Raw genomic sequence first — 17,379 nt, 5'->3', positions numbered from 1 at the left:
GAAAGAAATGTTGTGGAGCTGTTTTTAGGGCACAGAATATACAGTGAGGAAAATAAGTATTTGAACACGCTGCTATTTTGCAAGTTCTCCCACTTAGAAATCATGGAGGGGTCTGAAATTGTCATCGTAGGTGCATGTCCACTGTGAGAGACATAATCTAAAAAAAAAAATCCAGAAATCACAATGTATGATTTTTAAACTATTTATTTGTAAGATACAGCTGAAAATAAGTATTTGAACACCCGAGAAAGTCAATGTTAATATTTGGTACAGTAGCCTTTGTTTGCAATTACAGAGGTCAAACGTTTCCTTTAGTTCTTCACCAGGTTTGCACACACTGCAGAAGGGATTTTGGCCCACTCCTCCACACAGATCTTCTCTAGATCAGTCAGGTTTCTGGCCTGTCGCTGAGAAACACGGAGTTTAAGCTCCCTCCAAAGATTCTCTATTGGGTTTAGGTCTGGAAACTGGCTAGGCCACGCCAGAACCTTGATATGCTTCTTACAGAGCCACTCCTTGGTTATCCTGGCTGTGTGCTTTGGGTCATTGTCATGTTGGAAGACCCAGCCTCGACCCATCTTCAATGCTCTAACTGAGGGAAGGAGGTTGTTCCCCAAAATCTCGCAATACATGGCCCCGGTCATCCTCTCCTTAATACAGTGCAGTCGCCCTGTCCAATGTGCAGAAAAACACCCCCAAAGCATGATGCTACCACCCCCATGCTTCACAGTAGGGATGGTGTTCTTGGGATGGTTCTCATCATTCTTCCTCCTCCAAACACATTTAGTGGAATTATGACCCAAAAGTTCTATTTTGGTCTCATCTGACCACATGACTTTCTCCCATGACTCCTCTGGATCATCCAAATGGTCATTGACAAACTTAAGACGTGCCTGGACATGTGCTGGTTTAAGCAGGGGAACCTTCCGTGCCATGCATGATTTCAAACCATGACGTCTTAGTGTATTACCAACAGTAACCTTGGAAACGGTGGTCCCTGCTCTTTTCAGGTCATTGACCAGCTCCTCCCGTGTAGTTCTGGGCTGATTTCTCACCTTCCTTAGGATCATTGAGACCCCACGAGGTGAGATCTTGCATGGAGCCCCAGTCCGAGGGAGAATGACAGTCATGTTTAGCTTCTTCCATTTTCTAATGATTGCTCCAACAGTGGACCATTTTTCACCAAGCTGCTTGGCAATTTCCCCGTAGCCCTTTCCAGCCTTGTAAAGGTGTACAATTTTGTCTCTAGTGTCTTTGGACAGCTCTTTGGTCTTGGCCATGTTAGTAGTTGGATTCTTACTGATTGTATGGGGTGGACAGGTGTCTTTATGCAGCTAACGACCTCAAACAGGTGCATCTAATTTAGGATACTAAATGTAATGTAGGTGGACATTTTAAAGGCAGACTAACAGGTCTTTGAGAGTCAGAATTCTAGCTGATAGACAGGTGTTCAAATACTTATTTGCAGCTGTATCATACAAATAAATAGTTTAAAAATCATACATTGTTATTTCTGGATTTTTTTTTTAGATTATGTCTCTCACAGTGGACATGCACCTACGATGACAATTTCAGACCCCTCCATGATTTCTAAGGGGGAGAACTTGCAAAATAGTAGGGTGTTCAAATACTTATTTTCCTTACTGTATCTTGTAGAAAAAAATGCATTAACACTTCTACAAGTTTGGCAGGATTTTCATTATCAGAGGAGCCTGAAACAGGGTTAAAACATACTGTCCAAACCACCAACTTTAAACAAAATCACCTGCCTTTATTCTAAAAAAATCTGAGATTGAAATTACATGCAGAAGAAAATAACTGAATTTGTTCATTCATTCATTCATTCATCTTCTCCCACTTATCCGTAATTCGGGTCGCGGGGGCAGCAGTCTAAGCAGATTCCCTAGACACTTCTCCGTGTCCAGGGATCGGGTTGTCAAGACCCCCGCCTTCGACTGCTGCCCGATCCTCTCAACACCGGTCCCTTACGGTCCCTCCTGCAGGTGGTGAGCCCACGGGAAGGCAGCCCCACGTCGCTCCGACGTCACGGTCCTTGATTTATTTTAAATAAATAAATAAAACATTTTAGGCTGTAGTGCAGAGAGAACTAAAGCATGTCTGCTAACTTACACATTAAAACTGAGCTGCGAGATGTAGGGCAGACACTGAAGGAAACTCCTCACTTCACTCTCCTCTTCTGTGCAGTCTCTCAGCTCCACTGGTTTCTTCTGTGTTTGGAGTTTCAGCACTTCCAGGAGGAGGGAGACTTTTCTCTCTGAGAGATTTATAGACCAGACTGCAGGTATTGACTGGTAAATTGGTAGCAATGCTGGAAGAACACTGCTACCTGTTATACTCTCATACTGCTTCACATGGAAGTACAGATGCAGCAGCAAATCACTCTGTTCTTCTTTATTTTGCATAATTCTCTGCATTGTCTCCTGGATTTTTTGTGGTTGTTGTAGAGCTGCTTGTAAACACAAATCCAGTTTAAATATTCTGCATCTCTTTTCATGTTCTTTAATTCCATGTACAGGGTTGAAGCTGAAGAAGTGTGAGAGACTCACATTAATAAATTGCACAACAAAGCAGACAACTAATAAAAACTTTGCAAGACCGCCAACATTAAACTCAAGTACTTTCCTGCATTCCAGAAAAAAAAAAACCATGAGAAAATGCATAGGTTGTAACTGGAAACTTTTTGCTGTCAACTACAATATAATTAGAATAATGTGTTTATTGTCAATAAGAAAATGAAGGCTAATATGATGAATAAATACTGAAATAAAATTTTAAATGAGAAAGACCAGTATAAAGATTTTACTAACAATGAATGCATCAATGAATGTACTGATTGTGTATTTGATATTGAATTTTTTGTTGAATGTTTCCAGTAATGTATATTTTTGCCATTACGTTACTTGCATTTAATACTTTTTTTTGCTTTTTCTACATTGTACATTAATACTGAGAGCCTGTTTCATCATACCTTTTAATGGCTTTTGGTGACTACTTGGGGATACATTTAAAGTTCTTGAGATTTTTTTGGATTGACTGACCTTCATTTTCCTTAAGTAATAATGGACTGTCTTTTCTCTTCACTTAACTGGATGTCCCTTACCATAATATGGAATTGTACAGTAGTTGTAGTAGCCCTAACAGGGTAACTGACTCTGTACTCACCCTTTCCTCTGCACAAAACAACTTATGGTCTAAAGCACATCAAAAAGGCAAGAAGTGTCACAAAATAATTCTTGACCAGGCACACGTGATTTGAAAACATTGGAGGTGACTACTTTGTGAATCTAAAAAATAGAATGCCATGAGTTTGCCAAGCTGCAATTAAAGATAAATTGTTGCTTCCTTGGACAATATAAAGTATAAAACCTAGGTTATATATCTAGGCTGTTTAACACTTTTTTGTTTGATACACAATTTCATGTGTGTTGTTACATAGTTTGGATAAATTCAATATTAATGTACATTGAAAATAATAAAAAACGGAAGGAGAAATTATGTCCAAGCTTTTGACTGGTAATGTTTAAGTAAATGCACCAAGAGGTTATATAAAAAAAGGATCCATTAAACAGTTATTACAGTTATTTCAAAACACAATTGTACATTGTCCATTCCTATTCACTCTGTCCATTTTTACTTTTTGTGTATCTTGTGTCTGTGTTTTTTTAATAAAGCCTGTTTATGTTATCTTTAAAATATTCAGTAGTACTTTAGTAGTATGGTCCATTAATAAAGCATCCTCTGATCAACTTCTTAAGGCAGTTAAAACCTTCCATCCAAGACTCACTAGTCAAAACCTTCTAACAAGTATATCCATAACTGATATTGGACACTTTTAATTTTAAGACTCCTATCGCTGCTGGTACATTCATGTGCTGCTATAACAGTCAACAACTTTCAACTATATATTACTCATTATATTTTTTCTGTCTAGTGGACGTTTATTGTTCTGTGTATTTAGTTGTATTATCTAAGCATTTTTTCTTTTCTTATTTACTGCACCATTGTACTACATGTTCTATCGTGGTCCCACGGAAACATACAGTACTGTGCAAAAATTATAAGCATTTTGTGAAAAATACTGTAAAGTGAAAAAATAAAAATAAAATAGAAAGTAAATTAACAAAACACAAATCCAAATCAAATCAATATTTGGTGTGACCACCATTAGGCTTTTAATTATTACTTCTGCAAACTTTGTACACAAAGTCAGGGATTTTGTAGAATCAGAGTCAGATGTATGATTAATGAATGCCAAGCAGATGCATCATTAATGATCATCAATTAAAATTTTCATAGGTAGGTTGAAACCCAGCCATTAACTGAAACAGAAAAAACTGTGTAGGAGACTTACAACTGAGGAACAGACAAAGTCTGCTACTAAGGTAAGGTTGTTAAGGCAGTTTTTTTGTCACAGGTCATGCACCACTGCAAGGCTTAATACAGCAACGAGACACAAGGTAGCCATGCCTCATCAGAAAGGTCTCTCTCTTGCAAAGATTTCAAAGCAGACTAAGGTTTCATGCAGACTAAGTTCTGTTCAAGCTATTTTAAAAAAGCACAAAGAAACAATGTTGAGGACCATTGTAGTTGACCAAGGACTTAATGCAGTGGATGAAAGACACATCGCGCTTACTTTCCATCAACATCTGTGGTGCCAAAAAATGGCAGGTGCTCAGGTCTAATGAGTCAAAATATAAAATTTTTAGCTTTAGAAGGAGGGAAGTTGTTTGCCAAAGGACTGGAGAGCAGTACAATAATAAATGTCTGCAGGCAACAGTGAAGGATGTTGGAGGTTTAATTTGTTTGGGGCTGCATTTCTGTAAATTAAGTAGGAATGCAATGCTGAAAAATACAGGCAGATACAAATGCATCGTGCGATACTATCACGGAGGTGGTTGGACAAAATGTATTCTGCAGCAGGACAATTACTATTCTAAGTCTTCCCAATTCTATGTAGTAGATGCATTTTTGTACTTCTTTACTTCTGAGACTTTGCCAGGTTTTTCCCACCCAGTCATGTTACTGGCCTGTTGCAATCTAATTATTTGGAATATGTTCCTCCATCCGTTTTAGTAACATTAAATTTTTAAGCCTTTGTTTTCCTCATACCAACTTTTGTGAGATGTGCTGCAGATATCAAAATTAATATTTTTCCTTACAATTTTACATTTCTTCAGTTCTACTGTCAATAAAATGAAAGTTATAAGGTTTGCAAATTATTCCATTACAGCATCTAAATTGTTTTCAATTGAGGTTGCCACAGTGTAGCAAGTCTAATCCTAACAACAAACCTATATACACTTCGTTTTTATGAAATTAACTCTTGTTATCTTCATACTGAGAGTTGTTGTGGATGAAATAAAAGTATTTAGTGGACAGTAAATGTTAACATCATGATGATGTTTCCTCTCTAACAAAGGGTAAAATGTATTGTGGTTAGAGCACAGGTCAGAATTCAACAGAATTCAAAGCTTTAAGATGCACAAGTTATGTTTGAGGTCAATTTGCAAATACTTATAGGAAATATGTGTTACTCTGTCAAATAAAATCATAGGTAATGTGGTTATGTCAATTTACTTTCTTCCTTTGTGTGGTTCTAAACAAGAGCTAAACTGTGAGTCTACTGCTGTATGTATTAAGATATAAAATGTGTGTTTGTATGCTGTGCCAGCGGGGGCATGGTCAAGCACCGGTTTGTGCAGATGGGGTGGAGATGAGGAAACTAGTGGTAAGGAGCATACATCTGATGCTGGTTTCTGACTAATGAATGTTCTCTGTTTTAGAAAACAGGAGAGAGGAAATTAAAAGAAGGAAGGAGCTGCTAGAAGAGAGTGGGAGAGACAGACACAAAGAGCTATGTGTGTGCACATGTGTTGAAAAAGCAAGGCACTGGAGAGTGTACTAGAAGCCTGTTGCCTGCCTTCCATTCATCTTACCCTAAGTCACGTCTACATATGCCTTTATAATGTTGCTAACCTACAAGTAAGGTCTTTATTTTATTGGTTTATGAGCGGTAAGTCCAACCTGCTCCTGTGTGTCAAAAATGCAATTTCTGAGCTAATATTGGTTTTCTTAACCAAGTTCTTCGTAAATCTTCACTTGACAACATGATTTTCATCACTCGTTAGCGAAGTTAATTGCTAATTCAGACCATGCTCTGAGTTATTCCAAAGATAACTTGTAAACAATGCCAGGGCTGAATAAACTTAGTTGATTTGCGGTATATGAATATTTTGAAGACTATATAAACCCATATTAACATAAGCATCGGGATTTCATTGGTTACAAGTAAGTTACGAGTTCCCATCTTCAGAGAAAGAGCAAGGGAGTAAGAGTTCCTGCTAGCCATCCACTGGTTGCGCATTGCATGCTATTTCATTATAGGATTCAGGTGCCATTATTTCAGTTTATTTTCCCACTCTGAAGTGTGACGAGATCAGTTGTTGTATTAAGACCGCTGTGTACTCCAGCAATGCCTTAGGCTTGCTACAGGGTGAATAATCGGAGTGTGTGTGAGTTCACACGCACCCGCAGAATATAATATCCGTTCATTTATTGTGTTCCTCAATGCACTTGAGAACTATGAACATTAAGAGTAGAAGTTGCTACTCTGAGATATTATGTCAAGTTGTCTTAGTGACAGGGACATTCAGTAAATCTGTCACTCAAGTCAATACATCACTGGTGTTATACGGTTTACATTGTGAGTTAAAGGAATGGTAAATGTATGATTTATTTAATTTTGAACCTTTGATTATTTGTATTACTTTTACTTTTCTTAATTTTTATTCTAATTAAACCCATTACATTTTGCTACTCATTACAATTTTTTTGTTGTTTTTCCATTTGTGGAGACCTTTAGTTTAACTTCAATAAATTACAAACACGAATATCTTAATATTAACTACAGAGTCAGTCCAACAGCAAGCAGGACATTTAGAGAGTAATAAATGATGGAAGAAACTCCTGACTCTAACTTGCCACAACACCCATGGCCTTATTTGCAATATTTATTTGAAAAAGTTTTTTGGCTCATGACTTCAATAGATAGTGTTTGACTTAATTAAATTGTTTGACGTAAAGAAAATGTTTAATCAAACTTAACTGAACATTGAAGTGTAAAGACTCTCATGCAAGTCCTGTCATGTCTGCTAATTCTTTGTTAAACTATCTGTAATTTGTTTGTTAAAAGCAATGTCTTGTTAACACGTTTTAACAGAAAGTAAATGGTATCATAACCAGGTTTGGATACAGTACACACGAGCCAGTGAGTGTAAAATTAGGATGACATAGGAGTTATTGGTCCAAATATCACATTCGGGCAAGTATAAATTTATACATATATTTGCATGCTATAAGGTTGCTGTTAATATTTTTTTATATTCTTTACTGCTAAATAAGAGTAGTGGTTAAGTGTTTTATATAATAGCAAATTGTGTCTGTTCATTTCCAGGGTGACCTTAATCTTAGGACAATCCAAGACAGTGGACATTTGAGGTCTAGGGAGAGGAATGGATAGTTTTTCAACCCTGGTGTCATCAAAGTTGTGAGTGGCAGTCCAGCTCCTGACTTAAAAAAAGATCACTTGCTTTATTTTGTCTAGCTGAGGATGGTGAAGTAACAGTAATATCAATAAATAATAATATAAATAAATGTTTACTTTTATAATTACTTTAAATGAATTTGACTTCTAAATTTAATTAGGTAACTTTCACAAAATCTCTTTACGAGCGTTATGTTGAATTACCCAGATAATTACAGGTGGGTTTTACTTAATATTAGAGCAGAAAAATTTAATTAAAATCTGTTTGTGCAAATTATGAGGAATTTATCAAGTAAATCTTGCACATTTTTTTTCAGTGTAGGGGAAAAATTTAAACATTATACGGGCCTAACAATGGGTTCTTCTTACAATGACTGATTTAATGACACTTTTGTTATAAGACATTTATTCATCTTAATAAAAATGTATTATTCTCAGTCATTTATTTATTGAGAAAAATTATTAAATATTACATAACTGTGAGAGGCAGAAGTATGGATTTGCAGTTAAATTAAAGGTTAAATTAGTGTCAATTTAAGTGCATAATGGCATGAAAGTAAGGACCTTTGAGAACCTCAAAAAAATCTTTTGAAAAAAGAGTCGTACTCATCAGGCTGGAAAGGGTTACAAATCCATCTTTAAAGTCTCCACAAATCCAGTCAGGCAGATTGTGTAAAAATGACAATTGCCCTCCCCAGGAGAGGACCACCCATTAAATCACTCAAAAAACAATATGCATAATAGTCTGCAAGGTCACAAAGAAACCAAGAGTACATTTTAAGCAAATAAAGTATCCTCTTATGTTGGCTAATGTAACGTTCAGGAGTGCACAATCAAAAAAACACTGAAATGCCTTGGTGTGCATAGCAGAGTTGCAAAGTGAAAGCTTCTACTCTGCAAAAAGAACAATGTTTAAAATTTCTCCAAGCCATTACACAGGACTGATAAACAGTTACCAAAAATTGTTTACTTGCGATTATTACTGCACCAGAGGGTTCAAACCAGATAAACAGAAAAGGTTCACATACTTCTGCCATTCACAGAAATTTAATATTGGATGATTTTTATTAAATAAATATAAGTATAATATTTTTGTCCCATTTTTTTGACTGGGTTCACTTTGTCTACCTTTAGGACATGTCAAATCTGCTGGGTTTGGGTCAGACATTTAGAAAATTCTAAATGGTTTACAAGCTTTCATCACTGAAACACAGTAAATTTGTTATTGACTCACTAGAGAGCGCTGATGTGTGGCAGCCAGGAGAACACTTTGTAAACAAGATGTGTGAGCTGTCCTGGGTCTTGGTCACAGTGTAAATGGAGATTAATATTCTCTGAATTTTGGGTTATAATTTTTCCAACTTGCTCAAGAACATCTGTAGGACTGCTCATTAGTATGTGAATCTTATATCCACATAACTGAAAGAGATGTATACGATAAACCATGTTCTCATACTTTAAGGCCATTGTCCAAACCTGACATAGTGTTGTTGAAAAATGCCTGTAGAAAAGAAACAAAAGTAAATTAATGTAATGTATATTTGTAAATACTGTATATATACACATGCACTATATACACAAACACATACATACAATATACATATTTTAACTGGTGTATATTTCAATATACACCAGTTTTAAAAAATTATAAACTCTTCCATTAGCACTATGCGCAATGTACCTAAATCCTTCAAACTGGCAGATATCAACCCCCTAATTGAAACCTGACCTTGACCCATGTCAGTTGTCCAACTACAGGCCAATATCAAATCTCCCCTTTATATAAAACATTTTAGAAAAGGTTGTAGCACAGCAGTTATGCTTAGTTATGACCAGGGCTTAAACCATGTGACGTTTATTGAGGGTTTGGGAAGGAAACAGAGAAGGGACAAGCGTGGGGAAAAGTATAATAGAAAGTAACAACCGAAGCAAAATAAAAATAAAAAAACAAGGCAAAGTAACAACCCAAAAGACAAAAAGCAAAAGAAAAGAAAGAGTAAGCAAGGGGAAATTTACAAAAAAAGCTGAGCAAGTTTGAGGAAAAAACTTGGCAAACAAAAACCTAAAAAAGAACAAAGGAAGTCCAACCGTTTGGTCCATGAGGCGGGAAAAAAAAGAGGCGGATACTGACATCTAGCGGTAGCACAGGGAAAAACCTTGACACAACCAGACGATTGCCATGAAGAATGGCAGAAAATCCCCCAATCCAAGTGTGCAAATCTTGTTGCATAATACCCAAAAAGACACAATGGTGATTCTACTAACTACTTCCCCTCAGCTACTGTTAGAAATTTAGGTATCATACTCGACCCCTCACTATCCTTTGATGCCCTTATCCATAATCTGCCCACATTACCCCAATATTATTTGATCTTCACTGGCTGCCAGTCTCATTACACATAAAATATAAAATCATACTCCTCACTTATAAGGCACTAAATGCTCTTTCCCCTCACTATCTTTCCGATTTTCTCTCATCCTATGTTCCTTCACGATCACTCCGGTCTTCAAATTCTGAACTTCTTTGTGTACCTAGATACCGTCTATCCTCTGTGGGTGGCAGATCCTTTTCTGTCATTGCTCCAATACTATGGAACTCCTTACCCATTGCACTCAGAACCATTACCACTTTGACTGAATTTAAATCAAGGCTTAAGACTCACCTTTTCAACCTCCACTATCAGTCAATGCATATGTGTTAGGGGTCCTTCATTTTTCTGAAATGTGGTGTATGTTTCATGTACTATGTAGTGTTCTATCTCTTGTCCTGTATGTTTTTATGTCTATGTTGTCTCTGCTATTAACTCATGCAGCTGCATGTGATCCTTCGTCCTGGGAAAATGTCCGACGAATACGTTTATGTATGTTCATTATATTTCATCTGTCTTGATATACTGAAATATTGTACCTTGTAAAGCGTCCTTGAGCTTGGGAAAGGCGCTATATAAATTAAACTTAGTATTATTATTATTAATATTATTACTGAGTAATGGGTCTGAATACTGTACATGTGATAGGGTTTTTTATTTTAAAAAATGTACAGAAATTACTAGAATCCTGTTTTCACTGACAGTAGATTATTGAGAAAAGATACATTTTAACTATTGTAGTATCAGGCTGCAACATTAAATAAAAAAAATAAAAATAAAGGAAGTCTGAATACTTTCCGAATGCACAGTATATATATGGGTAAATACGAGGAGATTAGCAAAGAAGGCTGTAAAAAAAGTCTTTTTTGTTTGCCATAATACTGAGATGTTAAGATTCTTTATTGGTAAAACCCTTAAAATAATATGATTTGAATGTACATACCTTAGATATTGTGAACATTTGAGAATTGTCTTCAGCCCAGACAGGGACACTGAACTTTTCTCCAAATTAAGATAAACCTGTTTGTTCCTGGAGTTGCTGATTACATAGGACACTGCACAGCATGTGTAAGGGTCAAGATGTTCCTCAGAAAAATCAAGACAATAGTCTATTCTTTCCAGAAAGGAGCAGCAGAATTCAGGTGACTGAAATTCATACAGACACTGGCAAATAAAGGCAATGTCAACATCATCTGGCTGATCACAGAAAAAAGTGTTTAAGACCTTCTCAAAGAAAGCATTGGTATTTTCCTTGACTTTGTTCAATGAAAAGAGACCCTCCAGATGGGAAATGCTTTTCCATGAATCTACAATTCCACAATTTCCATGTAGTCCACACAGAAAAGGAATTACATATTTCATGTGCTGAGTATTTTCATTCTGAAACAGCTGAAGGACCTCGTCAAGTATTTCTGTTTTTTCTAGAAGCCACAGAGCAGAAAAAAATTCCTGCATTGTGTTGTGAGAAAATGCACAAAAGTGCTTATTAAATGCTGGAGCATCTGAAGTAGTCTTCAAGAAGGTATGAGCAATGACATTTTCATCATAATCTAACTCCAGGTTAATAGTTTTCAATTTGGTAGCATTGAAAGCACTCTCAGCTAAAGATAATACCATATCCCTGTAGTTCTTATTGTATCCACCTAATCCATGCAATTTCTTTAAACAATGACTAAAAATCCACATGTACATCTTACTAGCAGTGCACAGTGTCTGCGCTTCTTTAGCAGTGTTGTTTAAAGTGCAGGCTGCCACCATAAATGCATACATAGGAATATGGCAGAGACTGAAAAGTGCAGGATTGTTTATCACACTGTCTACTAAGTCTGGATCATCAGTCATTTTGTTAAAAAAATCATAAATTGACTCTTCACTGAAGCCTTGAACATAGATTGTGCATGTTGGCCAGTCAGAGAATTCATACTCTACTTCAGACCTGCATGTTGCCACAATCTTTGCTTCAGGCAGAAGTTCATTTTCCATGATCTTCAGGAAAACTGTGTTGTCCTGAAAATCTCCATCGATTCCATCAAAAACAATGGTGACCTTTTCAGAATATTCTTGAAGATATTGCATAATTTCTTCAGCATTTTTTTTCAGCTGCGGTTTTGACATAAAAAATGTGCTTAGCAATAGCTCTTCTAAGGTATCTGCAGCTGAGGTGTTTGACAGTGTGTTTTCATCAAAGTAAAACATAAAGTCAAGGTTTCTGTCGTTTCTCTCTGCCCAAAGATGCAACATTTGTTTAACAACAGTTGTCTTCCCAATTTCAGGTTTTCCTACTATTAGAATTCTTTTCTCCCTGCTATTAAGCAACTCCTCAGGGGTTTTCCCCTGTGTGTCCCTTGGTATGTAGGCCTTCATCTTTTTTGAACGAGTCTTTTTAAATTTCTTGCTCTTGAGTTTGATTTTGTTATATGGTGTATTCTTTTCTGTGTTTGTATCCAACACTAAAGGAATAAATGAGACATTTTCTTGTATGTTTTCTCCATACAACTGCAGGCTCTTCTTCCAGTGTTCAGCAAGAATTTGACTTGAAATTTTCTTCATAAAATGTTGCAGCTGATGACATGAGATAGGTCCTAAAATAACCACATGTAATTAATAATCATTAAGTTAATAACCATTAAGTAAATAGCCATTAACTTCAATAACCATTGCTATGTCTGGAGTGAATTTCAGTGTAACACAGATAATCTGCTTATTACATATTACAGCAGCAAGCATTAGTGCTCTGTGTCTCCAATGTTTGAATCATAATGATTTCTAAGAATAGGTAAGAGTACTTCTGCTAAACTTATTTAGTAAGTTCTCAATATTTTCAGATGACAAATATATCTATGTGATTTGTTTTTTATAAAAAAAAAAAAAAAAAATTTTTACAATCTAACCTTTAGTGTGCCTGTCAAAAGTTTGGAAACACCTAGCCTTCTATGTTTTTTAAAAGGCATGCTCATTAGGTAATGTAACATTATGCAGATTTACTTGAACCAAACAAATATACAAAAGGTACAAATGGTAAGGAAGAACTGTTTGCTCTCTAGTTATAGCTTACAAAACTGGGACAAATGCTTCTGGTGTGCATGTTAAAAAGACATTGAAAGGGGAATTTTAACTGACAATCAAATAAAGCCAAGTTTAGTTTGAACCTTTCATCTGTGGTTGCAAATGTAAATTTAATGGCAGTCCAACTGCATAATAGTGTACTCGGGTGCAGGAATTACACCCGGAAAATAAAGTGCTCATTTTGCTACTCCTATCATGTCATTCTAAATTGCTCCCAAAGTGGCAAGGACCCTTTTAGGTTATTCTCCTAAAACTGGCTTCCTGGTTGCTGGCTTGCAAATAAAGCTTTCTGATGTGTTTTTACCTCTACCTAGACACATACATTTCATACAACACCCTATTGTGACTTTAGGTGTGGTGTTGCACAGCCACCTATTCTAGCTACCCAAACACAAAAAAAGATGGTTTGGGCTCAAATAAGGGCTATGCTTGACATGGAGGAAACCCACAGCCCAAATTTGGTAAGATGGTAGCAATTGCAGCCTGCCTGAGATCCGATACCAAAACATAGGTGAGAAGGTTTCTGGGGCAGGCTGGCTATTGTCGAATGTTTGTGCCTAATTATTCAGATGTTAGTAGCCCTCTGAATTGACTAAAAACCTAACACCTGATGCAGTCCAATTGATGGAGTCATGCCAGCAGGCTTTCACTCAGGAAAAAACTTCACTCTCTATCAAACCTCTTTCATCTTACCTAGACTTTTCTCTCCCCTTTGTTTTACATACAGATGCATTGGTCAGGGGGCTGGGGGCCGTGTTGTTCCAGATGGTGGAGCGGGAGGAATGCAACATGCTCTACATCACCCACAAGTTCTCAGTGGGGAAGAAATTATACAATATATTATATAAATCATTAATAAAGACACTTAATTTTGAAATTTAATTGAATGTGGCATATAAAATCATGTTCAGTTCAAACCCGTTGCCCACCTTCTATTCTTCCTCCCTGAGCCAAAAGTCTTCAGAAAAGGAATGTGTATGTGTTTAAAAAAAAAATTAAAGTCTAGGAAAATCCAAACTTTTAACAGGTACTATAAGTGTAAACATGCAACATTACTATCCTGAAAGCATAACAAAAAATGAATGCCAAGCATCTTTCAAATACTTTTTTTTTCACAACTAACAACTGTAATAACACAATTAGGAAAAATCTAAAACTGTGCCAACATAAATGAATTAATCCTACTTTTGATACATTCATTATTAATCCATAGTAAATACAATAGTTTTGTAAATAGTTATTAGTATGCTTATATGAAACATGCTTACCCTGAATATTATCTTCATCCTCATCTCTAAAAGAAAACATGCAGATCCATGTATGTAAATCTGGAGCCTGACTAGATGAATTTGGATCTGGCAGAACCGATTTTCTCTCACGGTCCAGTATTCTGAGAAACTGATAGCAGGCCTCCTCACCCTTGTTTAAGACCAAGTCCAGTATCTTCCTGGTTTTTTTTAAACTTGTTGTTTCTGTCTCAATTTGATTAATTTCATTGTCACTGAAAACTTTCCGTTGTTGAAGTTTTTCAAAAATAAGAGGTAGGTCTTTTAGTTTTCCAACCAGGTTTTTAACAGCATCTTTGAGATATTGTTTTGCAGACTGATTTGAAGAAGCCATATTGATACAGTCAGTTCTTCAGCTTCATAAGCTTACTGAGATATCTGAAAAATATAATAGTACATTTAATTAATTATAATAATATATATATATATATATATATATATATATATATATATATATATATATATATATATATATATATATATATATATATATATATATATATAAAGCTCAAATACCACTGACTGACTCACTCACTCATCATGAAATCTCAAAAACCACTAAACGGATTGCTATGAAATTTGGAACATACCTTCCTCTTGGGTCTTAAGTGCTCACTAAGAAAGGGTTTTGAAAAATTCACCCTGGATCGCGGCTAACGAAAAATGCAATTTCTCACGCATTGTAAATTCTTCGAAATAACAGTACGGATCCTAATGAAACTTACAACATTGTTTCTTATTAGATGTTAGATGCAAGATAAAAATTATTTTCAAAGTAGTTTGCCCTGTACTACAAAGGGGTAGTACGTTATTTGTTGACGTTACGTTCTGATCTCTGATCATCCAGTCCTGCTCAGTGCTTACTGCTTATTGCCATATTGCTTAGCGTTCTGCCTTCCGTAGCGAAGCACGGGTATTTTCAGCTAGTAAATAATAAATGTAAAAAAAATTATACATAAAAAAAGCCTCAGAAAAAAGCCTTTTAGAATGCCAGGTTATTGTTATGTAAAAAAAATATATATATATATTAAACAGCCAGCCCAACATGCCACCCTGAATTTGAAATTACAACATATAAAAATGAAGGAAAAGCTGTTACTATACAACGCTTGGTTTGTTCTGGTACATTATACAGCTGAAATGTAGATCAATACACATTTTGCATATAAATGCAATATTGACTGCTTGAATGTCATGTGATATTGATTATCATTTCTTACAGAAAAGTAGCACATTCATAACTTAATATTAAGCAATTTTCAACATGTTTAAGGATTCGTTAAAATTGTTCTATTCTAAACGTATATGTTGGAATTTGTGGTGCTGATTTTCTCTTTATTTCACCTGTTAAAAAAAAATAGAACTTATTACGATTATTTTATATTAATTTTAATTAATCTAATTAAAATATTCAAAATAATCAAACTAGTGTAAAACTACTGAGTTATCCTCGTATTAATAAGTATGTAAAAATATGCTTAGGTTTAAAGGGTTTATTTTCCACGCATAAGAAATTCTTTAGACAATAAGATAAAGAGCACGTGCGCTGCTTTCACTTTCTCAAAACCGAAAGTAAACCAAAAGTAACCCGTGTCCCTGCTCACAGCGAGGAAAAGTTATAGTTATATGGAATTTATTTATTACTGATACTTTAAAACTTACCGAAAACGTGTAACTTCATTGGTTTCAGGCAGACGTCTTTGATATGCGGAAATAACCCTGGTGGGAGGGTTTGCTGAATGTTAAAACAGACTGTGGTTATCAGGAGCTTCCGTAAACGAAGCCTAGATCTGTGTACGGGTTTCTGATCGTCGATCAATTAAAGCCGTCTACAAATAATCAACGATCTGTATTTTCTCGCCGCCAACCGTGAAGTTCAAGTGGCGCTAATTGGTTAAGCTTCGTCTTTTTCGTCATCTTCTTATTTTTCTTCTTCTTCTTCTTCTTCTTCTGCTGCTGCTGCTTCCTCTTCTGCCGCCACCTCCTGTGGTTCTTCTTCTTTTTCTTCTTCTTCTTCTGCTGCTGCTGCTGCTTCCTCTTCTGCCGCCACCTCCTGTGGTTCTTCTTCTTTTTCTTCTTTTTCTTCTGCTGCTGCTGCTTCCTCTTGTGCCGCCGCCTCCTGTGGTTCTTCTTCTTTGAGCTTTACTACGGTGCATTACTGCCACGACCTGGCTAGAACCGAATCTTACATATAGAGTACAGTATTTATTTGGTTTAGCCCAGTGGTGGACGAAGTATACAAACCATATACATACTATGACCTTTCCTTCTATATGTGGTTCTTTTTCAAACTGTTACCACAAATCTGGAGGCACTCAATTATACAGGACATCTTTAGATGTGCTATAATAAAATTTTCCAGTCACTTGAACTTAGAAACATAAACCTGTTCCAGCATGGCGATGCCCCTGTGCACAAAATGAGCTCCTTGAAGATCTGCTTTATATGCTTTACAAGATCTTGAGTGGCCTGCTATAGAGCTCTGATCTCATCGCTACTGAACACCTTTGGGATGAATGTGAACACTGACTGCACCCCAGGTCTCCTCACCTACATCAGTACCTGCCGTTCATAACACCCTTGTGGCTGTTGAACACAAATATACATAAGCACACAACAAAATCTAGTGGAACATCTTCCCAGAAGAATGGAGGGAATTATAAGAGCAAATTGGGACTAAATGTGGAATGCAATGCTCAAAAATCACATACTGTACTTATGACCAGGTGACCCAATACTTTTGGCAGTGTAGTTGAGTAAAAATAGAGATACACTCGGTAAAATATTACTCCAGTAATAGTGAAAGTGCACCCTTTAAACTTTCACTTGACTAAAAGTACAAGAGTATTTAAGTAAAATGTTAGGATTTATTACGACTATAATGTTCCTCTTATTCCTTTTCTTATTGCTTATTCCTCTTATTTTTGTCACAAGACTTTTTGCTTAATCAACTCAGTTTATGTAAAAAGACTTTAATGTGACTCTCAGCACACTGATCTATTAATAGAATGATATTAATGAGTCAAACACTGATTTATATCTCTTACAATTATCCTGAACCCAAAACCTTCCTCACCACATCCATAAAGCCCAA

The 17,379-nt window shown here is 36.0% G+C and overlaps 1 protein-coding gene across 1 annotated transcript in view; it reads right to left on the bottom strand.

The window, feature by feature from the left end:
* LOC310727733 (uncharacterized protein) overlaps positions 1–16,342 on the bottom strand; it is a gene marked incomplete at its 3' end in the record, with an annotated part of 35,040 nt that extends 18,698 nt beyond the window's left edge. The window contains exons 1-6 of the mRNA XM_083544478.1: positions 16,306–16,342; positions 15,948–16,256; positions 14,268–14,663; positions 10,877–12,515; positions 8,799–9,065; positions 2,131–2,544 (exon numbers count right to left, since the gene is read on the bottom strand). Coding sequence (XP_083400604.1) covers positions 2,131–2,544; positions 8,799–9,065; positions 10,877–12,515; positions 14,268–14,619 — 2,672 coding nt within the window. The remainder of the gene's footprint in view (positions 1–2,130; positions 2,545–8,798; positions 9,066–10,876; positions 12,516–14,267; positions 14,664–15,947; positions 16,257–16,305) is intronic.
* Positions 16,343–17,379: the final 1,037 nt, after the last annotated feature.

The sequence above is a fragment of the Silurus aristotelis genome (assembly GCF_946808225.1).
Source record: "Silurus aristotelis genome assembly, chromosome: 6".
In the NCBI taxonomy this organism is placed as follows: Eukaryota; Metazoa; Chordata; class Actinopteri; order Siluriformes; family Siluridae; genus Silurus; species Silurus aristotelis.
The sequence above is the reverse complement of the archived record's forward strand: the minus strand, read 5'-3'. Positions and strand labels throughout refer to the sequence as shown.